Source organism: Rhinichthys klamathensis, unplaced genomic scaffold (assembly GCF_029890125.1).
Source record: "Rhinichthys klamathensis goyatoka isolate OS25496 unplaced genomic scaffold, OSU_Roscu_1.1 h1tg000101l_1, whole genome shotgun sequence".
In the NCBI taxonomy this organism is placed as follows: domain Eukaryota; kingdom Metazoa; phylum Chordata; class Actinopteri; order Cypriniformes; family Leuciscidae; genus Rhinichthys; species Rhinichthys klamathensis.
Genome location: NW_026606640.1, coordinates 752,164 through 779,845, shown reverse-complemented (window position 1 = coordinate 779,845; position 27,682 = coordinate 752,164). Strand labels below are relative to the sequence as shown.

The window sequence follows — 27,682 nt, the reverse complement described above, 5'->3', positions numbered from 1 at the left end:
CCTTGCTATTGAAGCTTCCAGTACAAACACAAAAATATAACAAGTCACATAATAACATTTAAGAATAAAGAAGTATAAAGTATATCTGTAAACATTTACAGACAACGAACATATTTACATTATTGTGAATAATAACATGAATAAATGAGACAAATTGATTTACAAGGATATTGCACAAAAAAGTGGGGTATTCCAAGCATATGTGTCTAACAAAATCCTGTATTTTCAGCTTCAGAATCATGAATATTTTTATTCTGGTGTCACCATTGCCCTGTGCATTTTGGACCAGGAGGACCAAGTCCTAGCCTATTCAAGTTCACCCCTGATGCAATACCAAATTTAGCATTTTAATAAACAGTACATTTTGTCAGCTGTTTACCATATGTCTTAAAAGTAATTATAATAAAAAAAACTCTTCTTTCTTTTGGCTTGAAGTATTGCGATAATATTGTATCGTGATTTTTAGTGTCGTGAATTATATCAAATTACATGAGAGTATTGTTACACCCCTAGTTTTTTTTCCACCATTGCTCTTTGTTTCTAAAATTAGGGATCATGTAAAACTATTTGCATAATCTTCTGCGTGACTTTCTTTGGAATTCTTTCCTTCTATGTTTCTCCCTCCTTTTTTTTCCTCCTTTCTACTTCTTTTGCTATGTGCAAAATTGCCAACTGTGCCCCTCCGCACTCAAGCAGGAGCAGAGGTGCTCTACGACCGACACGTCACTCACATTCACCGGAAAGACGCTGGCTGGGAAGTGTGTCACAAAGGGGGAGCATCACAGCAGTTTGACGTTGTGGTTTTAACCATGCCAGTACCCCAAATACTTCAGTTGCAAGGAGACGTGGGATCTTGTGAGTACATTACAACACCACCACAAACTCAAATATACACACACACACACTTTGGCCTTCAAATTAAAAAAATTACTTTTGGTTTTACTGTCTGCCATTGTTTCTGTTCAAATTATCCTGTAAAATGGCATCATTTTATTATTTTATTTAATTTTAGAAATAGTGACAGAGCTGAATGGAAATTCTTAATAAATAAATATTCCCTTTAATGTATGGTGTGAACTGCAGTGGACAGATGTATTTTTAGTTATAGAAGCTAAATTACAACAAATAAATTAATTATAACATACATTGTATTTTAAGGAAAACATATTTTTACTGCATAGATATCCTGGAATAAAAGATGGTTTTACCTTGATGGTTCACCATTTTTGTCAGCCATTATAATTTGTCTTGTCATAAATTAAAGACAAAGAAGAGACAGTTTAGAGAGACTGAATCTTCGAAAGAACCGTTTTCAGACTCTTTTTATGTGCAATGTATATTATGAGAAAATTAAAGTGTTTTTTTTTTTTTACCTTGGATTCATGTTAACCTATTGAGGCCAATTAGGAACCTTTAAAATAGCATAAAATGGGCACTTTAACCATCTTTTGTTTTTATTGTAGTTAGAGGGTTTAAATGAACAATAGCCAGATTGTATGTTCAATAGTCTCAGATCTGTTTTCAGAGTCACAGGTCCACCTCTCCGCTATATCGATTCAGTCTTGCCCTGGGCTGGTGGGTTTCAGGGCCCTCATATCTCCATCTTAAACTGTTTTGAACAGTTTTAAACAGCTGCCACATGACTGCAGGTCTTGCATCAATGTCCAAATTGGTATTCTCAGTATGACGTGTTTGAAATGGTAAAACATAAGTCCTTAAGTAGAAATATGGAAATGGAAGAGTCGGGTCTAGGTCTTCTGGGTGTTGGAGCTTCTGAGAAACTGTGAATAATGCAGGGTGCGAGGAGAAAGTCGCAGGCTCGGAAAAAGAGCTGCATCGCAAATTAAGGGATAAATGAAAAATGGAATGAGACAGCTGAAAATGGTGGAGGAGTCGGTAGCAAAAAAACTGCGCTTTAAATGGTTGTGGTGTCACGCACAGAGCAGCAGAAGTAGGGCAGAGGCGGATGGGTCTCTTCACTGTTGATACGCTATGAAACGGCTGCAATGGAGCAGCTGAAAAATTCATCTGAAGTGGTCTGGATGGAGATGGAGGCCATGTGATCAATGTCACAGTGCAGTTGCACAGGACTCCTCATAACCGAATGCAATTTAGAAGTGGGTCGAAACTGTAAGAGGCCCTTAAGATCGTGCAAAAAAATACAAATAAAATCATGCCCAAATAATTGGCTGGTTTACTTCTTAAATACCCATTCAGATTTGGAGGTGAGGATTTTTTTCCTCAGAGATTTAAGTTGATTTATTCTCTGGCTGGCTCCAGTCAATGTAGGCTCTCATTTAACTGCTTCTCTGTCAAATCATAGTTATTTTAAAGCCACTTCAACGACATGGCTTTTTGGACTCTTTAAGTGTTATTCTGTTTTGTGTCAGGACTGGTTTTACTGTGAGAAAACCCATATGTTCAGAAAAACACTGCTCCTGGGAGAGACATTACAGCCATTTCTTGAAATTCCTTAAACCCTTCTGATCTTTCATTTTTAGTGGGCTATGTTTCTCATTTGTAACTTTTTTTTCTTCTGCGTACATCTTTGTTTTCTAGAACATATCATATTCAGTTGGAGGTTTTGTAACGTTTTGTGACCCGGCTGAAACTATATTCTTTGGTTTGTGTTCATAATTTTAAAGTAAATGAATCATCTAGCAGAGGTGTGGTTCTTATATTTAGGTTCTTCATAATTTTAGATGTAGTTATGGTGCCTTTGGGACTGAATTATGACTGAGCTGACTATCCAGGGCAATTTGTTTAAATTGTCCACATAATTGCAGTGAGTACAATGTATGCCACATCATATAGGCCTACACTATTGTTCAAAGTTTTGGGGTCAGTAAGATTTCAAAAAAAATATTTTTTAAAGAAATGTATTTTTTTATTCAGCAAGGATGCATTAAATTGATTTAAAGTGACAGTAAATACATTTATAATGTTACAAAATAATTCTATTTCAAATAAATGCTGTTCTTTTAACTTTCTATTCATCCAAGAATCCTGAAAAAAATTAGCCTGGGAAAACCCAGACAACTTCCGGCAAATTTAGATTTGCTCTGAAAGTTAGTCTGGCAAAGAGCTCATTCAAGCCCATTTCCAATCCGTCGAAATCGAGGCACCAATCAGAAACGTTCGGGCAGGCTTTACACGATGACGACAGCGCTGGGATTTTGTAGCCTACATTACAAAGATGGATGCCGCTGTGGAACATCACTCGTTCGAATCAGCTATCGCGTCTGTTTTAAGCGATTTGAACGTTTCCTATTTGTTAAAAACCGAGCAAAGAACAACACTCGAAGATGTTTCTCCGCCGCTCTGCATACGTCATCTCCTTCATCGCTCTGATTGGTTTTAGGTCTATCCGCGACGTCAGTTGGTGACGCCCCTCTGGAAATGATTTGTCTATGACGCTTTGCCAGACCATAACTCAGTTACAACTGAGAATGGTCTGGTTTTAACCAGGCTAGAAAAAAATGCATCCACAAAAATATTAAGTAGCCCAACTGTTTTCAACAATTTTGATAATAATACATGTTTTTTTAAGCACCCACTCAACATATTAGAATGATATCTGAAGGATAATGTGACACTGAATAATGGAGTAAGTGCTGCTGAAAATTCAGCTTTACCATCACAGGAATAAAGTACATTTTAAAATATATTAAACTGCAGAAAAATTGTTAAATAAATTGTAATAATATTATTTATTTTATTATTTTACTGTATTCTTCTTGATCCTTTGAACCTTGAAAAAGCTCATTCTCAAAATTGATAGTTCTAACACGTAGATAAAATATGTTCATTTTGTCTTCATTGTCCTGTGCCATGATGTCACTGTTTTAGCGTTCTATTTGTAGTGTCGGCTGCTGGACAGTTGGGGGCAGCAGGCAGGTATGAGCCACTGGCACTTGCAGAGATGCAATCTGGAAATAATTTTCACAGATTCGAGCTGCACGTTGAAAAAAATGAATGCCTCGCACTTCCTGCTTCATCACAGCACGATTCCACAGAGGTATCTATTGACCTCAATATTTAGGTCTAATTTGTCTGAAAAAAATGATCAATGGAAAAGCAAAATGATTGGAATTGTTTTAATGCCAATTTTGGACGTTTAAAGAGTCATGTAAGCAACCATAACTCAAAGAATATGTTTTTTAATTTTACCTTCATTGTTCACTCCAAAATCTGTGCCCTCTTTGTCAGATTCCATGCAGTTTAGTGGACAACACAAATTTAAAAAAAAAGAATCCAACAAGAAATTCCAAAAGGGCCCAGACTACCCTGTAGATGATAAAATGCAATAATGACATTCAGAGAAAAAAACTAGGCTTTACTTTGTCATAGCTATTTTTTTATATCATAGACTTGCAAAGATATTTATTGCAAGTTATCATTTTTAAAAAAAAATTTTATACCAAGGTCTGATTATGAAGTAAAAAAAAAGATATTTAAAATTGCAGCATGTATAAGGAATCACACATGAATGTTGTCTATTCTCAGTTTTCAGCAAAGATTGCATATGTTTTGTGGTGTAATGCCGAACCTGAAATGTTTTTTACATATAGGATTTGCAGAAGTTTGCAAAGTGCAAAATGAGCGCAATTTTAAGACGACCTACATCTTGAACAGTTCTTTACATGGTTGTTACATTCGCTCGTAGTTTGTATGTGGTTACAGTATATTAGCAGAATAGCCATAGAAACCAATGAAATCCAGAGCAGTCATATTTCTTTTAACCTGAATGCAGTGACAGTCACGTCCTTTCATTCAATGGACTTTAGTTTTCCCAGCGGCTTTCCATGTGCTGAGGAAATATGAGCGTGTATCATTTGCAAAAGATGAATGAACTCTATGCGTGCCGCTGGGCTGTGGCGTGCCTGATGTGGATCGGAGCCCTCTCTGGACTTGACTCTGATTTGTTTCCTCTAATATATTACTGAACATTTTGGGTTAGCGGTTTGACTTGGGTTATGGAACATACGTTTTGGCCAGAGGTGCTTTGCCAACTCTAGAGTGTTCTGTTCCAGCCGACTTCCTGACAGATTCTGCACTTTTCTTGGCCAGAAATTCCCCTCCTTAACGATTGGATGTTTTTCATTGTGTTCTGAAACACTTTCTTCCTTAATTCTTTCATTCGAGCTTTCTTCTGTCACTGACGTGCTCCACCAGCTGTCAGAAATTAACATGAGAGAATGGAATGCAGCTTTTGCAAGCGCTGAATTGGAGTGACATAACATGTTTGAGTGCTCTCAGACGTCTGCTTTCCTTCACAGTAACTCCACAGTCACTTCGGGGACCTTTTTGAGCCTAGGACACATGCCACATACATACACACACCCTAACGCAAACTATGCAGAGTGTATTTTTGAACATAAAACGCTGGGTCTGGCTCTTCCTGCACATCAGAGTATTAATCTATAACAGGTGGTCGGGCCTGTTCTCCAGCAACACAGTAAGAGGCTGAACAAGTACATTTCAAAATTAGAATCTGATCAGAAATCACTTCCACTTTGGCAAACTTGCTTAAGCCTATGCAGAACCATTTCTGCTTTTGTGGTTAAAGACAGAGAAGACCCTAAAGAGGAAGTTGACCCAGTGCCTATACAAAAACGGTTTAGATTTTCTGCTTTTTAACCAGAGTACAAATGTGAGTAAATGCTTCCCAAACTATATTGTTTTTTATTATATACACTTCAAAATTCTTACATCAGTAAGATTTTTTTTAAAGCAAGGATGCATTAAATTGATCGAAATTGACAGGAAATACATAATGTTACAAATTTCTGTTCTTTCTATTCATCAAAATACTGAAAAAAAACTTTTCATCATTGATAATAATAATAAATAAATGCACTAAATCAGCATATTAGAATGATTTCTGAAGTCATGTCACATTGACGACTGGAGTAATGGCTGCTGAAAATTTAACTTTGCTTTATTTACAGAAATAATTTACATTTTTAAATGTAAATTATATTTGGCAATATTTCTGCTTTTACTATATTTTTGATCAAATAAATGCAGTGTTAAAGAGAAAGAATTAGAGACTTCTTTCAAAAACAAATCTTACATGCCGCAAACTTTTGAATGATAATGTATTACATGTGCTAATTCCCTGCTTTATAACTTTTATTTTATTTTATTAATGCTTCATGCTCATACTTCAGGATTTGGTTTGTGATTCCAAGCAGCTGTTTAGTTTTAAAGTCACACTCTAATCTAGGGAGTGCAAAATTTACATTCGCCTTCCAAGTGCTAAATGACCACTTCTAACCTCTTTATATGAGATTAAAGCTGTGAATCATAACTCCTGATTCACTCAACGGTAGTTTATGGACCACTTACAGATGCATTTATGCAAACTGCAGCTTGATTTGTAAGGATGACAAAGGCAATATTGATGTCTGCATATAGAAGCCATTGACTCAATTGCCCGTTCCGTTACTCTGTTACTCGTGCCCACACCCTTTCCTATTATGTGCTTTTACTTCCTGTCCGCCCCGCGTGCAGGTCTGTCAGGGTGCCCCATCTTAGCAAGCCTTTGTGCTATAAGTGATTACGTCATTGTGCTGAAATAGGGCATTTTTGCAGCTAACCTCCGTGTGGCCGACAGTAACACACGGCCCGGATCCCCTGACAGCCTTGAAACTCTGCTGATGTTGAGAAACATGATTCTTCATTTCTAATGAAATTAAAGCTCTATTTTTGGCAGGCTCGCTCTCTCATGTGGTAATCAGTCTCCCTGGCTGCATTATTTGATTTGGGGCCTGGCTGTGCGAGATAGGTAGCATGCTGATTATTTCCTTGTTTTAGAGTTGAATTTAAAGAGCGGTTGTTAATCAGCAGATATGATAAAAGGCATGACAGGATGCGTCATTAAACTTAAAACGGTGCTTCTTTTGTTCCCCTCCACCAAACATAAATATCTGAGCATTTTGTTAGGCTAGCAATTACCTTGAGCTCCGTCCCGTGCTCGGAATACAATAAATGTGTCAAGTTACATCATCCTCCTCTTGGTTAGAGATTCTCTTTTTGTCTCTCATCGAGTGGCTGTCTGGGTCTGCTGCTTTCAAGTCTAGCATGATGTAATCCCTTGTTCTGACTCCTGACAGAAAGGCACGCTTATTTCCCCTGCACTGTCTGGGTGTTGTGCGCTAAATGGATACTTAGTCCTCATCTCTCCACAGTTCTCTCAAAGGCACTCAGGAGACCAAACAATGGAGGCATAGGTTTTTTTTTTCTCCTCTCTCTCTCTCTCTCTCTCTCTCTCTCTCTCTCTCTCTCTCTCTCTCTCTCTCTCTCTCTCTCTCTCTCTCTCTCTCTCTCTCTCTCTCTCTCTCTCTCTCTCTCTCTCTCTCTCTCTTTATAATTGGGTCTCTTAACCCTGTCAAAGGAGCTCTCGGTTTGTTGTTGACACTGTGCTGTACCTTTGTTTTGTGAGTCACCTTTTGACACATCAAACTGATTTGACTGATCATGTCAATTTTGAATCAAAACAACGCTGTATTAAAGTTTTTACCTTTGGTGAACAAGTAGTTAATTTAGATTAATATGTCTTTTATTTAGAATTCAGAATAGGAGTGCCACTTGAAAATAAAATGAAGAAATCAGTGTATTTAAAAAATAAATCAAATAAATAAATGACATTAACTGACATCTAAAACAGTTGATTTAATTCATATTTAAAAGTAATTGTTAAATTGTGAAAATAAATAATGTGTCAAAAGATGTGCATTTAAAAAAATTGCATTTTTATAAAATATCTACAAATTGATTTTCTTTATCTATTTACCTTTATGGTAATGTGGTGACCATCATGCATGAAAGGGACGTGTCTTCATTGTTTGGTCCCATGTGTCAAGTCACTTTCATTTATATAGTGCTTTTAACAATATAGATTGTTTCAAAGCAGCTTTACAGTGATAATAGGAAATTTAAGTAACAGAGATTGTTTTGGCTTTACAGCAGCTCTAGAATAAAGTTATTGTCCAGCTAAAGTTAGTTTTGATTGATTTACTTCCGTTGCAAAGATCATTAGTTATTAACTTAGGGGCCGCTAACAGGACACTGTTCTAACAGAAAACCCTTAACGCGCTTCGGCCCGCTCATTTGCACAACAACCGTGCCTGGTGGCTCGAGAACGCAAACCTCGAAATAGGTTCCAAGGTGCAAGCGCTGAAAATGTTTGAAAAACCTTATATCCGCGTAAACTTTTAAAAATGCGAATCTGTGAAAATGCTGACGGCGTGCACATGCGTATTGCGTGTTTAGTCTATAGGTTTGCGCGTTTGAATATATATGTGCGCAGGCGTGTAGTCTTTCTTTACAAAATGACCTCAACAAATTACTTGTCTGGCCTTAAAAATTCATAATACAATAGCATCCATGTTAAGTGGAATCATTTTGACAGCGTTTTATTTGTACAGAGGTGAAGGGAAGGGAAGGAGGCCTTCAGAGGGGAGAGACTAGTTGACACTTCAGGAATGCGTTGTCGTCATGTCCAGGCTCAGGTCCTTCATCAGATCTGGGTATGGCCTGGATCCGGTGGACTGCGGTAAACTTGGGGATAAACGGAGAGACTAATATTAGCATAGACGCCATTCTTCTTATGATGTAACGAGTACATCAGGATTTATGGGAAGTGTTCCCGGTTCCGGCTGACCTTATCTATGCAGCCTAACATTGAATTATAGAAGTTGATAATGTGTTATGTGTATGCTAGGTCAAAGAGATGTGTTTTTAGTCTAGATTTAAACTGACAGAGTGTGTCTGCTTCCTGGACAATGTTAGGAAGACTGTTCCAAAGTTTAGGTGCTAAATAGGAAAAGGAACTACCGCCTGCAGTCGATTTTGATATTCTAGGTATTATCAACTGGCCGGAATAATGAGATCGCAATAGACGTAAAGGGCTATAATGCGTTAAGATCTCGCTCAAGTACTGGTGAGCTAATCCATTTAGTGCTTTGTAAGTAATCAGCAATATTTAAAAATTTATACAATGTTTAATAGGGAGCCAATGCAGTGTTGACAGAACCGGGCTAATATGGTCATACTTCCTGGTTCTAGTAAGAACTCGAGCTGCTGCATTTTGGACCAGCTGTAGTTTGTTTATTATGCGTGCAGGGCAACCACTCATAAGAGCATTAGAATAATCTAGCCTTGATGTCATTATCTGTAAAACCGCATTCTTCCATCTTAAAAATATATCTAAATTACGACATATGCTTTCAATGACAAATGCGGAACAGTTAGTTCATACGCATGAACTAACTGTTCTGCATTTGTCATTGAAAGCATATGTCGTAATTTAGATATATTTTTCAAATGAAAGATTGGTATCAAAGAGCACACCCAGGTTCCTAACCAACAACGAAGACTTGACAGAGCAGCCATCAAGTGTTAGACAGTATTCTAGGTTATTACATGAGGAAAGTTTTTGTCCAATAATTAGAATCTCTGTTTTTTCAGAATTAAGTAGTAGGAAATTACTAGTCATCCAGTTTTTTATATCAACTATGCATATCAGCTATGCATGTGTGAACTGTCCAATTACTTTTTTTTTTAACAAATTGATAAAAAAAAAAAGATTTTTTTTGCTGTTGTTGTTAAGAAGATTTTTTAAAAAGGGATAGTTCACCCAAAAATGAAAATGTTGTTATCATTTACTCACCCTCATATTGTTCCAAACCGGTATGAGTTTCTTTCTTCTGTTGAACACAAAAGAAGATATTTAGAATAATGTTGGTAACCAGACAGTTAACGGCAGCCATTGACTTCCATAGTATTTTTTTCCTACTATATGGAAGTTAATTGCTACTGTCAACTGTTTGATTACCAACATTCTTTAAAATATCTTCTTTTGTGTTCAACAGAAAAAACAAAAATCATACAGGTTTAAAACAACTTGAGGGTGAGTAACTAATGACAACATTTTTATTTTTTGGTGAACTATCCCTTTAAGAAACGCAACAGGCCAATGCAGAAATTTTAAAATGACTTACTAATTGTATTATGATTTACAGTTATTAATTTGTTACATTTAATTAACACGTTAAACATAAATATAATAAATGTTTCTATGTATATATATTTTTAGTCTAAAAAAGTGATTTAATTTATTATTTAACCAACAGTTACATTTTACTACACTTTTAAACATGAAAGTTTAAACATGAGAGTTCACCCAAAAATGCTAATTCTGTCATCATTCATTTTCATCATCATTCCAAACCTGTATGAATGTCTTCTGTGGAACATAAAATAAAATATTAAAAAAAAATGTCTCAGCTGTTTTCTTTTTTTCATCCATACAATGGAAGTCCATACAATGGTCACCAAAAATGTTTGATTATCATCATTCTTCAAAATATCTTCTTTAATGTTCCTCAAAAGAAAGAAAGTCATAGAGTTTTGAAATGACATTTGCATTTTTTGGCTGAGCAATTAGCATTTTTAAGTGTACTATCACTTTAATTAATTAAAAAAATGTAAATATACATTTTTATTTGTTAGTTTAATAAGTGGTTTGTTTATTTACTTTTTTTTAAATTAATAAACTGATCATTCTTTTTTAAAGTGAACATCCAACTGAGGACAGGGCTTGTTAAGGATATCAACCAGAGTATGCGTCACACATGTTTGTTGCAGAAAAATATACACATTTTTTGCATACATTTTAACATCTCTTCACACACACCTCATTCAGGAAACTGTGCATAATAAAAGAGGAAGATGTAAAATGTACAAATTAGAGGCACACTCAGAAAAGAAGACACCATAGTCAAGCATGTGAGAAATTGAGGCCAAACCTCAGAGTTGTGAGTGTAAAATCCTCCGCTGCCTGAAGAGCCTCATTGTGACTTCAGAGGCTTGAGATAATCTCACCCCTGGTGTGCCAAGAGCGAATGCCATTTTTGGGTAGTGCCATGATCTGTATTTGGATTAGAACAGAAGATGAATGAGCAGTGAATTGCCCTCTAAATTAAGAGGAATTTGTGATGCAGAGAAAGAGCTTCTTTTGACAAGGCCGGGAACGGCTCTGGCTAAGTCGTCCTCCTAATAGCAGTTCCCTTGCCAAGCCATCTTAAAACTGAAATGATCTTTCATGAGTAATGGCGGCTCTTGCACATTTGCATGTCAGTTCTCTGCTTCGTCTGTTTCCTCATGCGCTCCCGATTTAACTTCAGCTATACTGCACAAAAAATAACCGTCTGCCCTTTTAAAATAGAGCTTGTTCTGTGCGAATTTTTTTCTTCTTCTTCTTTTAAATACAGGAAGAATGTGTGTTTTACACTGGTTAGTCATATATTTGAGGAAGCACATAGTACCACACACTATGATGTTTTTGTAAAAGCTCTTTGTACACCCTTCTCTAAGACATGCCTTAAAACGTTACTTGCTACCTTTATAACTCTTGCCATTCTCCATTTTGTCAGCTTTTGTTCTATTCTAATGGAGAATATGTGTATTTGGATAGTTTTACAAATACACATATAACTCTAACACTATAATAACACAATTATCCAAAAATATGGCTTTGCAAGGACACTTGTGCAAGTGTTACTTTTTTGTTTCTTTTCATGCTATGAAAAGAGACAAGGGATATTTTGTCATCAAATCTGTTATAGGCCGTACCATGGTTTTAGCAACCTAGTGAACAAATGTGCCTCTACCTACATTTTTGCAAAACTTCAAAAACTTATCTGTACAATTCACTGCCGTTTCTAGATGAAATGAACACTTGTGGCAGTAAAACACCAATAACTTTTATTCCTTTTCACACAAATTATGATTGCAGAGGAATATCAGCAATTTAATAAATACTTATAAATACTTTACACAGGTCCTATATTATGTGATTTATGTATAATATGTACAATACTATGTTATGACCTCAAAACACTTTTACCATAGTGCATGATTTGTAAACGAATACATTTTGATGTTTGCATCACATAATCAATTCCATATTGCTTTTATGACTTAGTAAACTCGCTCTGTAGCTCACCTGGTACACTTGCGAGGTGGAATGCTTTGGGACAAGTCAAGTTTGAATTAAATGTTTGCTTTTGTTAATGCTATCGGTTTAGGTTAAGGGTAGGGTTTAGTGTAGGTGATACAATATTTTCAAACCCAATAGACCAATAACATTTTGCATTTTCGAACTGCAAACAACTTAAAGTTGCAGTCTGTAGCTTTTTTGGGGTTAAAAATGATCCAAAATACATATTTGAGAAAATACATAACCAGCCAGTGTTCAAAACTCTCTGCTTGCCTTAGCTCGATTCAAAACGGTAAGCTTGTAATAATGTTTTTAATTCCAGTGGTACTGGTGGATTTCCGCGGGAGATTTGAGCATGTCTTTGCATCATTACGCCACATCAGATTCTGTACACATAAAGGAGGAGTCTCGGCTAGTAGGCTATATTGCATGTGAGGATGTTGGAGGTGGAGATTTATAGCCTTTTCTCACAGCACTTGATATAATTAAACTTATCAATTTGGTGGCGGATCCAGAAAGGTTCAAACGACAATCACCAGTGACAACAGATTCACCCGTTGAAAAATGCAAAAGACTTCGTTCGGACTTCGGAGTGGCTACTGAAAAAAAGAGACTGCAACCGGACCCATGCGATAACAAGGATACATATCGGAAGGACATTACATGTAGTCACGCAATGCTGACGTTCTTAACATTAACAATTTGAAAACAAAGTATAATTTGCACGGCTTTGCGTGATATGATATCTTATAAGCGATTGTTAGATTTAATCAGCGCGATTTACTGCAATGTCAGAACCAGAACAAAAGTGGATGTTTCTTACTAGTTCAGATTACATTTTCCGGTGAAAATTATTATGTTGGTCATACTTCCAAAAATAATAATCTGTGATTCTCAATGACAGTATCCACACCGGCGCGGTGACTGACAGCCTCACACTCTCCTCAAACATTGTGTTCATCCGCGCTGTGCCGTGTTGAGGGTGTTGAAGTACAACTCACGTAAAATTGATAATTCTGCGAATGACTGCAATTGCAGATATCGAACAGAGATGGCGACAAAGAGGAAAAACTGCGGACTGCAGCTTTAATAAGACGTCGCAGATTCACAATTATCTGTTTCCTGAAATCGCTTTTAGCGCCACTCACTATACGATCACATTGAAAGTTTCGCAAAAGATGCAAGAAGCAACAATATAATTTTGCACAAATGTCGCCACAGTCACGTTTTTACAATGAGCCTGGGCTGGATATTAGATAGTTTTAAAAAATGTTGCATTACATCCTTAAAGCATTGTAACACTCCTGAAGTAATTTACTATAATTTAGATAACCAAATTGATTGCGTTGCCACACTAAAGCAGCTTTTATTTGCTCTCTGAATGAGTCTGGAGTTAGAAATGGGACATATTGATTTCCTATACCACATCACTGAAAGTCCACTGCAGCACCAGACACTCCATACACATTTATGATGAAGGCTTTTAGCATTGTCCATTAGTTAAAAACAGACTTTTACACTATAACATAGATTTCAGTTCACCATGTTGGGGTAAAATATTCTGTAAAAGAAATAGGTCACCTTTGACCCACTGCTTAAAATAACATGTGGCTTGACGTCAGCGCCGAAGCCCTCAGGTAGCTGCCCTAAATGTCTCTGTTTGGTCCCAAATTACACTCGAGCTATCTATGAAACAAACCGCACGGTCGTGTTGGCAGTCGCCTTGTTTATCCAGCAGATATTTCAGCTGACATCAGAGCGGTTTCGTCTTCATTTACCTGGCTACACAAAAGTGTCCATTATTGCCCTGTTTGCAGGGAAACCGAAAAAAAAGTCCCTCCAGCGAAAAACATTAATAAACATCCCTGAAAACCTGTGCCGCTTTAAAGTGGCCTGCAGCTGTGGAGGCACATCCGTCTGTCTAGCGGCCAGGGCTCAAACTCCGGATATAAAGAGCTGAGAAGTTTTCATTTATAGCATCGGCCAAAGCCTGCGGTTTATGGATGATCTGTAGTTGGCCCACAGATTCCTCTGTGTTCTGGGCCAGTGCTGTAGGAGAAAACCTGGATATGTTTTACAGTGAGGGCCATTATCTCTAATGTGTATATAAGCTTCTTTAATAGATGGAGAACATCCTCAAGAACATCTTGTTGTGGATGAATTACAGCGCACACTACGGTTCTTTGCATGTTTAATCACATTTGGCAGACATATAAAAAGATTGAGCATGTGTTAAAGACTTTGCCGCGTTCAAAACCAAAAATGCCCTCATTTGAAGTTATTTTCAGGCTAAGACTTGAAGGGCAAAACCTCATTCACTAGATCAGCATTTAAGTGAATCCAGCCTACATGGAGGCCTATTTATGAGTCACCTTTAATAAAATCACATGGCAAATAAGAGTGATGATTTATCAGTGTTTGGATACTAAAGGTTTTCAGACAACTTGGAAGCATCTATAATGTCGCTTTACTTCTTTAATTGCGTACATGAGATGAAGTGCTTTCACATTCAGGTGGTTTGGCAGCGCTAGCTTCAGCTTGCCTTGGCACCAGGCGCACATCTCATTGGCTTTGTTTTTTCAAAAGACGAAAAATTTAACCTGGCTCTCGGTGAGCAGTTGGAAAAGCAATTCAGGTCTCTTCCCTCCCAACGTGCTGTACATCATCCCAATCACATGACATTTGAGCAAATGCGTGTTGAAACGTGGTCCATTAGGAGCTACGGCTAATGATGGACCTCTCGCTCCTGTTCAAATCGCCTTTGAAGCTGAATGGTGTCAGGCCCCCTCCACTTCACCCAGACTAATAAATACTTCTTATTTTTGGACACAGTTCACCAACAAGTGCATTAAATGTTAGATAAACAACACTCGACTCCCTTTTTGGTTTTGTTTTATTATTTGGGGGGTGGGGGGTTCTCTCGTCCTTTTTATTTTCGGGAAACTTTCCAGAACCTCTCAGGCAAATATTAAATCAACCTTTAAAGGGCTGAGAGATCATAAATTGGGAAATGGTTCAGCTCTCTTGTGCACTCTGTGTAGCCTTCCAGTATGCCGTGCTGCTGTGTGGCGTCCCAGAGGGAAGCAGCAAAGGCCAGCCCTTCCAGGGAACAATGATGAATGCTTGGGAGTTGGTGCGCTTGCAACAATGTTGCCTCAAACAATCAAACAATGCCAACGTGAAAAAAATGACCACCCAAATTCAAAAATAAACTTGTTTTGGATTTCTCTGCATGCTGGATGTGGCATTTTATTTCATTCAGTATTTTAGTTTGAGTCAACCCAGTATGTCATTTATCATTTGGCCAAATCTGTACGCAGTCCACGATACTTTGCTGCACATTTGAAGATAGCCATTTTGTGAATGTTGTTTCTTCTGAATGATACTAAATAAACGATTAAAATTTAATGTTGGGCTTTTTACTTTCCCATATTTCTGCAAATTTGTATTAATTAATGCTGCTAAAACAACAGTTCACACAGTGATGCAACCTATTTCATGATTTACTTACCTGTATGCTGTTATTTTATTTATTTATTAATATTTTGTGCTTGAGATTTTTGTGTAAAAATTCTTCCAAATGTACCTATTTTCTGTTCTACAAAGGGAAAAAAGTAATACAGGTTTGAAACAACACGAGGGTGCACCTGAGACCCGCAGTGACAGCTGCTGTCAGACTCGCTAAAATGGAGCGCGACTGGAGTATATTTTGCTGCTATGTGAAAAAAATATCCAGCAAATCGCGCCGGCGCGTTTGTCGACACCCGAGGGTTAACTTTAGCCTAATAGGAAGGAACATAAATTGTGATTAAAAATATATGCTCACTCACATCATGACGCCGCTGCGGTGGCGGAGTCCATGCAGGAAGAGCAGCGTTTGGAACTGCGTCGCTTTTCAGCGCGAGCTGTGTGGAGAAGCACATTTCCACCTCCATTGCGTTGGAGAAGCAATCCCGCGTAAAATGCAGGTTGTACACTCGAGCTCTAGGCGGGAACTCACGGTCTTCCAGGCCAAGTGCATGCAACCACTGGCGCCTAATTTGCAAGTCTAGTGGAAAGTTATGCAGTCCAGCAGTGCTGTTGCAACCAGCAACACTACACCTACGTACCATCCTAACCACTGTACTAAATACAGATAAAGCTAATGCTAAAAATGTATGCTATTCTAACTGATGCAATACTATGCTACTAGCTAACTATGCTTCTAACAATACGAACAACACTAACAACTATGCTAATTAACTACCTAGGCTACTTAACTACCTAGGCTACATGATATAATCTAAATAACTATATAAATGCTATGCTAACTAGATGCTAATATACACTATCCTGATAGTTTTCAATACTCGTAATTCCAACTCCTGACTCGCTAGAGTCGCTACAGTAGTTTTAATGGAACCAGATGCTTTTATACCAGGGGCAGCCAAGGGCGTGGTGAGCTTGCACCAAGGGCGTGACAGAGTACCGTCACAGAGTATCCTATGTCACAGAGTACCCCTACTTCAGGAGCTTTCCGTTTAACCTGAAGAGGGCAGCACTCAGACGTTTTTACACCATATATTTGAAAATTAAAACACTTTATACCCAAATGTCAAAAAATGTACTCGAATCAATGAACAGCATTTATAAAGCTCCATTCTTACAGATCATTAACTAAAAAAAGTTGTTTTAGTGTTTAGTTACCCTTTAACTTTGAAGGTCCCGTACGCAATTTTCATTTTGGTGCGTACTGCACCTTTAAAACCGCTGCAGAGTTGAACCCTCATTTTTCACAAAGGTCCCTTTTGTAATCGCTTCCCCAGCGCTGAACACCAATGAGTCCTAATTAGTCTACTTTACCATGGGACAGTTCCACCTCCTAAAAGAGGTTTATATCACATCCCCTGACACCCTGCACTGATGTCTCCAATTAGGCCAATCATTGAGAAGAAAAAAAACTTGATCCCCAAGACCTATTCGTTTAGGGAATATTCACACGTATTCCATAACCACTGCTGGAATGGTCCCAGCTGACTCTGTGTGCTTAGAAATGACACATTAGCAGCCAAAATATGCACTTTGTTTCGTGAGAAAATGCCCTTGTATAGTAATTCATCACCTTCTGCCTTTTACCCCTCAATGATTACCTGTGAACCAGAGAGCTTGTCGCAAAATAACACTGGATTTATATTTTCAAGCCAAGCAGCATTTATGATGTGTAACCAGCTCAGCAAATGACATGCAGCTCTGCATGAAATCACAACCCAAATGTTTACATGCAAATAGCCCTTTTCATCAGCCTCATTGTTATGTTAACTATTGCTAATTATATCCACACAAGCTCATTTGAAAATGGCACATTTCCTTGTTCTAAAATAGAGGCTTCCTGATATAAGCAGGATTTTTTTAAAAATGGCTCTGTTCCAAAACACAGTGATCTTTCTTGCTGTCTACAGCCTACATAAGCAGCCATTTAAGGGAGCATTCTGAAATGGAATCTCATGAGTGACTGATTTGAAACTTTCTACATAGGCAACTCTGTGTGTCAAAAAAAGTGTCATCCTCATGAGCAATGCATGTGTTACAATATGTATTCATCTTTTTTTAACGTTAGTTAAAGTCACTGATTTTCAACGCGCTTTGTATTGTTACAATGTCGGTAGTATATGTAAATGCACAATGTTTACTTATTCATGTTACCTGGACCGAGAAATTCACGTTTATTTGTCAACAAAAGACTTTTGACAGCTCCAGGACTTTCGTTAAATCTACAAATTGTAGTTCCGCATTTTTGTGTCTCCGCCCACAGACAGTCAGATCGACAGAGGGTTATTAACAGAACAGGTATTGTAATTGTATTGTACTGTGTCTACTTTTCAAACAGCATTATGGTAAAAATGGAGCACTGTGGCAACAGTTTTCTTACCAGTACGCGACAACGTTTTGTTTCAGGGGGTTGGGCGGAATTGCCAGAACTGAATAATAATTTTAAAAATCCTTTCAGTTTTTCTCCTCCTTTTGGCCTAAAACGCGATGTTCATGGTCATCCAGTTTGAAATGTTTGACTACAAACATGGAGGTTTTTCAGATTTTCCATCGTTGCATTCTCTCTGTATTTATAATTCATTGCTGCCTCATCTAGCCACTGTCTACAACACACTGGAGCCTTCACTGGGAACCGAAAGTAACTCACTCCACTAAATGTTTAATCTGTGAATTCTTACATCCGAGAACAATACAAGTTGACACCATTATAACATTAAGTTTGCTAAGTAGTATTTCCTACTAAAGCAAGGCAGTATTTGTGGTAAGCGTATCCATAGCAGATTGGTGGGTGTGGTTTTGGATGGCAACATGCCCAGTGCATTATGGGGTTTGAAGTTTTCATAATTATTTGGCAAAAGGGAAGACAACAGCTTTTTTTTCTGTTTTTTCTAGACGGTTAGTTTTTTTTGCCTTTATACTACCTCAATACCAAGTTTTATTGAAGGCCAATTTTTCCAGCAGTGAAGTACCCCTTTAATAAAAATTATTTGTTTTTATATTTGATTTTTGTAATTATATATGTCTTGCATTGTCCACCATCTTGGATAGATTTTTTTGGTATTTAGATTTTGGTATTGCCTATGAAGGATACATTCAACACTTCTTTTGGTGTGTGTGTGTGTGTGTGTGTGTGTGTGTGTGTGTGTGTGTGTGTGTGTGTGTGTGTGTGTGTGTGTGTGTGTGTGTGTGTGTGTGTGTGTGTGTGTGTGTGTGTGTGTGTGTGTGTGTGTGTGTGTGTGTGTGTGTGTGTGTGTGTGTGTGTGTGTGTGTGTGTGTGTGTGTGTGTGTGTGTGTGTGTGTGTGTGTGTGTGTGTGTGTGTGTGTGTGTGTGTGTGTGTTGTGTAGATGTAATACAGATGTGCATAACTTTCTGGGCTTGAGCCAGATTCACTCCTACAGGTTCCCTTGGGTCCTTACTTTTCTAATCACCCCGTAGCTCAGTAATTCTCCACCCCCTTATCCGAACACACACACACATGCGTGCTTAAGAGAGGAAGATTTGGAAGGAAGCCTCATATCTCATGCTTTAGCATGAGACCACCAGACCTTTGGTTCTTTGGTACACACAACCTCTGCATTTAAGTTCTAGATTAAAGGAAATGCTAGATGTCTTAACCTGCTCCTGACATAAGTTGTAATTTTTTAGTTAAAAGTTGTTTGGTGACTATGTAAGTGCAGTCACTTTGCAGAAACATATTGTAGGACTCACTGTATTGATTAAGGATCGCTCTGTCAACATGCTGAGTTTCATGAACGTTTCACCCACTCCCACATCAAAGATCCAGGGGCCACAAGTGCAGGGTTCAACACATGCCCCCGAGCGGCCAACTGGAAAATGTTAACCTTCTCGTCCCAGAGCTGCACGCTCACAGATACTAATGTAGTCACTCGCACAGCCAAACACGTGTCAATGACTAGCTTAGGGTTTCTGCTATAGAGCTGCGTACAGTTTGCTTTTTCAGGTTGGATGAGGGAAACGCTCACAGTCAGGTGGCGGCTAACTTGCAGTCAGCTTATGATACTTTGGGTTTTGCTGGGAGTAGCTTGAAATCCAGGCTTTTGTCTCTTAAGTGTGCTGTCAAATGTGCTACATATGTGTGTCGGAAAGGTGGCGGTTAGCATTGCCCTATTTTCCTTTCTTTTCCTTTCGTTTTATATACACTACTGTTCAAAAGTTTGGGGTCAGTAGGATTTTCTTTAAAGAAACTATTTTTTTTTATTCAGCAAGGATGCCTTAAATTGTTATTATTAAAATAAAATGCTGTTCTTTTGAACTTTATATTAATCAATCTTGAGAAAAAAATATTAAGCAGCACAACTGTTTTTAAATGTTTCTTGAGCACCAAATCAGCATGTTAGAAATGATTTCTGAAGGATCATGTGACCCTGAAGACTGGAGTAATTTCTGCTGAAAATTTTGCTGGGTCATTAATTAATATTGGATCAGATCAAATAAATATTCCATATTCCAAATTTCCACACACACAAAAAAATCTTACCACCCCAAACATTTGAGTGTAATAGCAGAATTCAGCATTCAGTTTTATCTGGAGTGCTGAATGAATATGTTTGTTCACACCCAGATTTGGTTAAAGTCCCCCTGTAGTCAATAATTTTATCCTTTAAAACTCATCACCCATATTTAAAAGTTTTTTCCTGTAAAAAAAATTCTTCATGCTTGAAAATAGCTTGAATGTAACTCTACACCCTTGCTTCATTTATTATATCCGGAAACATGAATATGCAAATTAGTCCCGCCTCCACTTAATCACACAAGCTCAGAATACCTGATCCACTCGCTCAACTTTACTCTAGTAAACCCTGCACAGTGGCAAGTGGAAATACTGGTTCAATACCATATATTTTTGAACCAGAAACTGATTCATCAATAGGTTGTCTACAAGTCGATGTATCAGAATTGTAATGTGTTTTATGTATCACTCTCTACAACGTCGGACACATTACGGTAAATTAATATGATTAGCTTTTTCCTTGACTACATTATCAAACAGCTAATAATGTGTTGCTAATGCTACACAAACGGTGAAAAAAAAACGGTTCCTCTTCACCATCTCAGAGTCAGACAGCTCCCTTCTAAAAATCTGAATCCTTAGAAATGCTTTGAACAACTTAGAATGTCAGTGGAGAAAGGCATATAGTTCATCATAACATCGTAATATTACAATATTCTTTCGGGATTCTTAAAGCGATCGTTCACCTGAAAATACTGCCTTGCAAACTCACAATCAAAATTGAATTGTGAGTTCTAAAAATGTAAAGCGAAAAGTAAAAGTTTGCTGTGAACGTTTACTTATATTTACTCCCCCGCATGTCATTACAAACTTGTAAGGCTTTAACTTGTATGGTTTTTGGTTGACCTATCAATTTAATTTTTTAGAATTTTGTGTGAACAGAACCCAGTCAGGACACAACAAAAATGCTGCACTCTATACTCATTTAAAAATAAAAGAACCATATGAAGATGCTTTTGGTTAAGTAAGATTTGACAGATTTTTACATTTAGATGTCGTCATCTAACAAAAAAAACCTCTCAATTAAACATGCTAATAATTTAATGTAGAAGCAAATTTCAAAATTAATCTTTTTGAAGTGACTTTTTTTGGTTTTTGATTTATTTAGACAAAATAGTAAGAATATTAATATCAGCCATAAAAAAAGACTCCATCAACAAGAATTTTAATGTACATCTCAAGTACATCCAAACATCTGTCAGTATAGTTGCACAGGAGTATAAATGCAGCTTGACTATAGGCAGTATTTGAGCTGCTGCTGTATGAACAGGACAGTTTCAGAGTCACATCTGTCAGTTAATACAGTTGCCAATCTCTGACTTTGTTAATGTAGCTGGTGTGAGGCTGGTCCCGCACATGTTGTCAGACGCCCCTCCACTTTGCCCTGATTGGAGATTTATAAGGTCCAGACAGATGTAAAGCAGACTCTAGTGGTGACAAGTGTCTGAAGAGGAAGAGGACATCAGGTGCGTGTGTGTGTATAGCCCAGTAAGTGAATGTGGTTTCGTGTAAGGTATGTCTCACATTGAGGCTATGCAGGCCTCACTTAGAGCAACTGTTTTTTTTTCCCTTCAGGATATTGAAAGAACTTGACTCTTCGTGTAGATTTGTGCTCATGTGGATTTGTTAGTCCTTCGACCGGAGGATGTGTCAGGGAAGGAGGCTAAAGATCACAGATGTGTGTAATGAAATCAAATCCCTCTGGTCTAAACTAAGAGGACATTTTTACTGAAGTGCTCACTAGTGCTCTCATTGCACATTAGTGCCATTACTTATCATTAAGCAAGGAAACCATCAGAGTGAGCAGACAAAGGATATTCATCTTTAATAAAGAAGTAGAAAATGTAAAACTGCACATTTTAGTGAATAATTTATATGTAAAAAAGCATACATCATCTCTCCATGGGCTGAGGACAACTGGGAGAGGAAAAATGGATAATATTCCACCAGGTGAACATCATTTGTGCAGGTGGATGTATAATTCATTTTAAGTATAGCTAAAGCCAACTCTTGCTTCCTTGATGAAGAACCTTGATTAAGGAAAAAGCCGCATACCAAGAGGACTCTGGGAATAATTTTGTAATATTGCTTAAGTTAACTTTCTTAAAGTACACTACTCATAAGCATTTCAAACATTGCCCTTTGTCCTTAAAATAATTTTCTATAGAAATATATTGTTGGTCGAAACATCTTAAAAAACTCTCATGCTTTAAGAACTGGAGAGAAGTTTTAGGCTATTGAAAAGTTTGTAAAAAGAAAAGTTATGACAAAATAGAGAGGGAATATTTTAGGCATGCACCAGTATTTAAAAAAAAATCTGATTCTGTCCCATTTTTTGGTCACTAATCAAATGTAAGCAACTTTGTGACATTGACCTTGTAAAAAAAAGCCATGTTTATTTAAATATATATATTTTTTTTCTGATTTGTATACAAACACTTAAACTACACTTTTATTTATTTTTATAATAATAAAGTTATATGAAATATAAACATTTAAATGGTGGCTGTCATAAAAACTTGCCAGATTTATTCAAACATGCATTAAATATTGAAGAACATAAAAAATTATAATGAATATGTAATATGGTGTTGGTGCATATATTTAGCAAAATGCTCATCTCTAGAGTTAATTTTTCTAGCTGACTAACGAGTTTATGGTCACTGGATATGGTTTTTCTGAGGTAAATGACGTTACATGACATTGTTTACAAGCTGTTTTACTGACGTCTTTCCACGGTTGAAACTGATTGAGCGCTTCCATGTGACATGATACGGATTTCGATAAGTTGTACTCTATAAACACACTTTCAGATGCTCATTCATGTTTATTTCGCGCTGTAACTGGTATTATTAAGGCGGAAGAGAAGATCATGTGTGGTCCGCGCTGCTGCTTCTCTTGAGCTGATACCGCCAAAACGCTATTTATGTTTTTGAATTTCTTTAAAAAAATGGACGTAATTTGAAATCTGAGACTTTGTTTCATATCAACAGTAACAAAGCACAAAGATTATTGGGATTTATTGGATGGGATGCGCACTATGTTCCATTCATCAACTGAAAACAGGATGACTAGCCTAATCGATTCTTGGGATTTAAGAATCGATATCGGTTCGTAAAAATGAGAATCGATTTAAATCTAGAAATCGATATTTTTTACCCAACCCTAAGTTGAACCTAAGTAGAAAGCAGTATGTAGATTCTTTGCTTTGCTATTTCTCTCAGTTCAGCTGGTTTGTGAGCTCTTTGCATGTGATTGAGCTGAAATCTAGAAGACCCACAGTCCAAACCTGTTAGAGGTAATTGCCAATCTGAGCGGGCAGGAAGGGTTTTGGGGTAATGTAGGGCAGTATACACTTTACACCATGACTCAGAGCTTTACTTACCATAGCAGCCAGAAAATACATAGCCTGTGCTTTTCTATTTTGAATGCACAGCTCTAAAAACATCTCAAGAGTTGTGGCTAAGCTGAAGTCATTCAGACCACCAAATAGGTGGTCTCGTTTTACTTGAAATGGAAGTCATAGCCTTTTGAAAGGAGATGATTCATTAATGTGCATCTGCACTCATTGTCCAGCTCTAGGGAAAGTGTTTTCTGACAACTTAAATGGGTTAATGTGGTAAAAAGCGTTCTCATATCTGTATTAGATAACCCTTCCCACGTCGAGATCTTTTATGCCGATTAACAATGGTGTGTTCTGTAACCAGATTCCATTACCATGAGAAAAAGAAAGCCTCTTTATGGATTCAGCTGACAGGGTTTGCATTATCCTTGGCTTTCCACGCTTAGATGCTGCAGAAGATTGTCTCTGTACCAAGGGGCACATTTACATGCTCCTAATCTTCCCCAGATGTTCCGCAATGACACAAACAGTGATAAAAGGGACATGTCCGGGGACAGTCATGTGACTGCTTAACATCTATTGTCGTATTCCATCATTGTCAGTTGGTTACTTTCTAATCAAACTTACAGTTGGTGAAGCGTTTCTTGTGACAACAAAATTACAGCAGTGGTTTATGGTGTTTGGAAGGGTTTGCGTGGCATCACTGTCATTCGGCGAGCCAGGTGTCAGTTCGCGCTGTTTTTGAACTCCTTGAAATGCCTTGATTGTAGCCTTGAGTTTTCTTCCGGGAATGTACATCACAATTTTCCTTATTTAAATAATTCCTGCCCAAAGTATATGCAAAAAAAAGCAGCGAGGCCGGGTTGAGTTGCGTTAGTATTGTGTTGAAACACGCGATATGTTAAAGGGCATGACATTTCCGAAACACACTCAAAGTGGTTGACTAATCACAACACACTGTTCCAGGCGACTAGTCAGAGTGCATTGCGCTTTTCTGAAGGAGGTGCTTTATAGGGGCTGTTTACACCTGGTCACTCCATGCATTTTCTGTGATCGAATAGCTATCCGATTGTAAAAAGACCAGGTGTAAATGCCCTCCGAAACACATTTGAGACGGATTTAAATCCAATCGCTCAAACCACATCAGGAGGTGGTCTGGGCCGCATTCCAGACGAAACTGGGCGGAAGCATAAAAGGAGGAGCGACGACAGTGGAGATCGAGAGAGGACAGGCCTGAACTTATGTTGTTTTATTTTATTATATGTGACAGCAGTCGTCCCTCCACCTTTTATGCTTCCGCTCCTCCGTGAGAGATACGAGACCGGTGCGTCGCGCAGGTGTCGCTCATTATCAGTCACGCCACTGGCCACGCACCGCTCTCTCACGGCCTCGTCCTGCTCGCCACAGAGACGTTACATCAGAACTGACTGAAGCATTTGGATCTCGCCTGAGAGCCCAATCACCTTTGAGTGATAACAAAACAAGCCAATATACATTGGTGAGTGAGATTTGCATGGCAAGCTCACTCATTCAAGTTTGCGCTGAGGAGCCAAAACGGGGGTCCCGACCATTCAGCTGTTGTACAGCGGTTGTAGCAGGCAGGACGTAACATCTTCATTCCGTCCTTTAGGGAACGGGGGTTACATTAGTAACCGAGATGTTCCCTATCAGTCAGTCACGTTCGACGTTGCTTTAGAACTGACTGATGCATTGGGATCCCTATGGAAAGTGCCACAACCGCTGACCCTTCCCAGCACCCCGTGTAAGCCTCATAGACCTGCGTACCTGGTGGGACGGAAGGACATAACTTTCCAAGGGGAGGGTCGATAGCTGCTGTTCCTTTCGGTTTACCCTATACAGCCATGACTGGTTGGATAACACTGGGAAAGCGTGCTGAATCCAGATGGAGAGGGACGCTACAGAGACCACATCCTACTTGTAGGGAGGTAACATGGAAATACACATATGGACTAACCCTCAGGGCAGGAACCAGCTTCTCCCTTAGATTGTAGAATCTCGCGAATGTGTTAGTGTCGCCCAGACCTCAGCTCTGCAGATGTATGCCAGAGAGGTGCTGTGCGCCAACACCCAGGAGGAGGCAATACTCCGAGCGGAGAGAGCCCTCAGCGCCCTCAGACAGAAGCGCCAAGACGATGGCATCCACTATCCAGTGGGCCAACCTCTGTTGGGAGACAGCCTTTTCCTTCTACTGACCTCCAGAGCAAACAAAGAGTTGCTCAGAGCTTCCGAAGCTCTGTGTGCAGTCCACGTAAACATGCAGTGTGCAAACGGCACACAGTGGTGAGAGACAGGATCTTAAGCTCAAACTTACTGCAATGGTTCAAAGGGCGCTCTCTGTAGGGCTGTTAATACCGCAGGGAGGTCCCAAGAGGGGATGAGGCATGGTCGATGAGGATACAGTCTCCTCTCTCCCTGTTTTTCCACAGACTTACTACTGCGTCGTAATAGCATCAACATACACTTTTAAGGTGGAGGGAGATGGCCATCGCTCCAATTCTTCTTGCTGGAAAGAAAGCACGGCGCAGATCAGGCTTTTATGGGGGTCTGCCTGACGGGAAGAACACCAATCAAAGAACAGACTCCACTTCAATGCATAAGCTTGCCTTGTAGGGGGGACTCTGGCATGAGTCATCGTGTCTACCACTGCTGGTGGTAGGCCACTTAAGTCCTCCGCGTCCCATCCAGATACCACCCGTGGAGTTTCCAGTGGTCTGGCCACGGGTGCCATAGGGGGTCCCGTCCCTGAAAAGCAGGTCCTTCCTCAGTGGAATCCGCCAGGGAGGGGCCGTAACAAGGAACATCAGGTAAGAGAACCAGGTCCGGGTGGGCCAGTAAGGCGCAACCATCAGAAGCTGCTCCCCAACCTCCCTGACCTTGCACAGTGTCTGTGGGAGCAGGCTCACTGGGGGAAACGCATATTTGCATAGGCCCTGGGGCCAGCTGTGTGCCAGTGTTTTCGAGCCGAGGATCCCCTCGGTCAGGCAATACAACAACTGGCAATTGTCCTGCAATAACAGTTGAAATTGGTGCAGGGTCATAAGTACTGCTAGCAACTCAAGGCAATTGACGTGCCACTGCAGTCGAGGTCCTGTTATGGATCCTGAAGCTGTGCGCTCATTGCCTTCAGTGCCCCAGCCCATTCTGGAGGTATCTGTTGTAACAACAACGTGCATGTACACTTGTTCTAGGGGCAATCTGGCCTGTAGAAAAGCAAGGTCTGACAACGGGCTGAAAGTGCGACGACAGAATGGTGTGATGGTCACCCGATGTGTGCCTCTGTGCCATTCCCATGTAACAAATTAGCTCAAAGAGCTAATATTGAGTGTTTCACACCTGAGAAAGACAAAGACCCTCCCCTAATGGCCCCATTAGGTGCTATCAGGCCCTATCATCATGAGGAGCCTTGCACAACGAATGAGGAGAGACTTAAAAAAGAATGGCTTTTAGATTGTTTGGATTTATTTACAACACAACATAATCCAAAGATACACAACAAATGACAAAAAGCCCATTAGTAAACACACTGATCTAAAGACAGAGACTTGGTCAGTCACACACCTTTGTGCCATTCCTAAAATATAGTAGGCTACATACCTGTCATCTCCAATGTGTTTGATTTTTCACTTTACCATGTTCATGTACAGAGACTCATGTGAATGTTTAAATCAGCAGGACTCATCAGTGGCATCTGGTCCCTTAAAAAAAACACCTGTGAACATGCTGATATCAAGAGAAACTATAACATATCATATGTTACTTCAAACATTTCCATACGTTACAACGTTATGAAATGAGATTGAAGTAAAAACATGAAGCCTAATGTTTGGTGCGATTTGCTTTTCAAACCCACAGCGCGAGTGACTCAAACTCACAGCGCGTGCAGAGAACATTTACTGAAGCGATCGAGCCGCTCCAATCTATGAAACATTATTTTTACCATAGTATACATATCTACATGTGAGCAGATATCCACAAACACAGTATTTAACAGTAAACACAGGTCTAAACATTATAATATTCACTATATTAGAATAAACACTCATACTCGTTATATACTCCTACTGTTATATCGTGCTGTGTTTAATTATCGAACATAAAAACATTATCGTGTCGTACATGTATACGTTTAGCATTAGGCTTCATGTTTTTACTCCAATCTCATTTCATAACGTACATTTTAGTCTGGCACCAGTTTAACTAGTAGCTACAATGTAAAGTTTATGCAACAATAACATGCTACTATTAGTGTCT

At 38.7% G+C, this 27,682-nt stretch overlaps 1 protein-coding gene across 2 annotated transcripts in view; it reads left to right on the top strand.

Moving 5' to 3' along the window:
- The window catches only part of rnls (renalase, FAD-dependent amine oxidase), a 62,463-nt gene that overhangs the window by 10,366 nt on the left and 24,415 nt on the right, over window positions 1-27,682 (top strand). Inside the window, exon 4 of one of the 2 annotated variants that reach the window (XM_056253080.1) lies at window positions 697-855. In XM_056253080.1, the coding sequence (XP_056109055.1) occupies window positions 697-855 (159 nt within the window). Of the gene's footprint in view, window positions 1-693; window positions 856-27,682 lie in introns of both variants that reach the window. The other variant, XM_056253079.1, reaches the window with a different exon arrangement.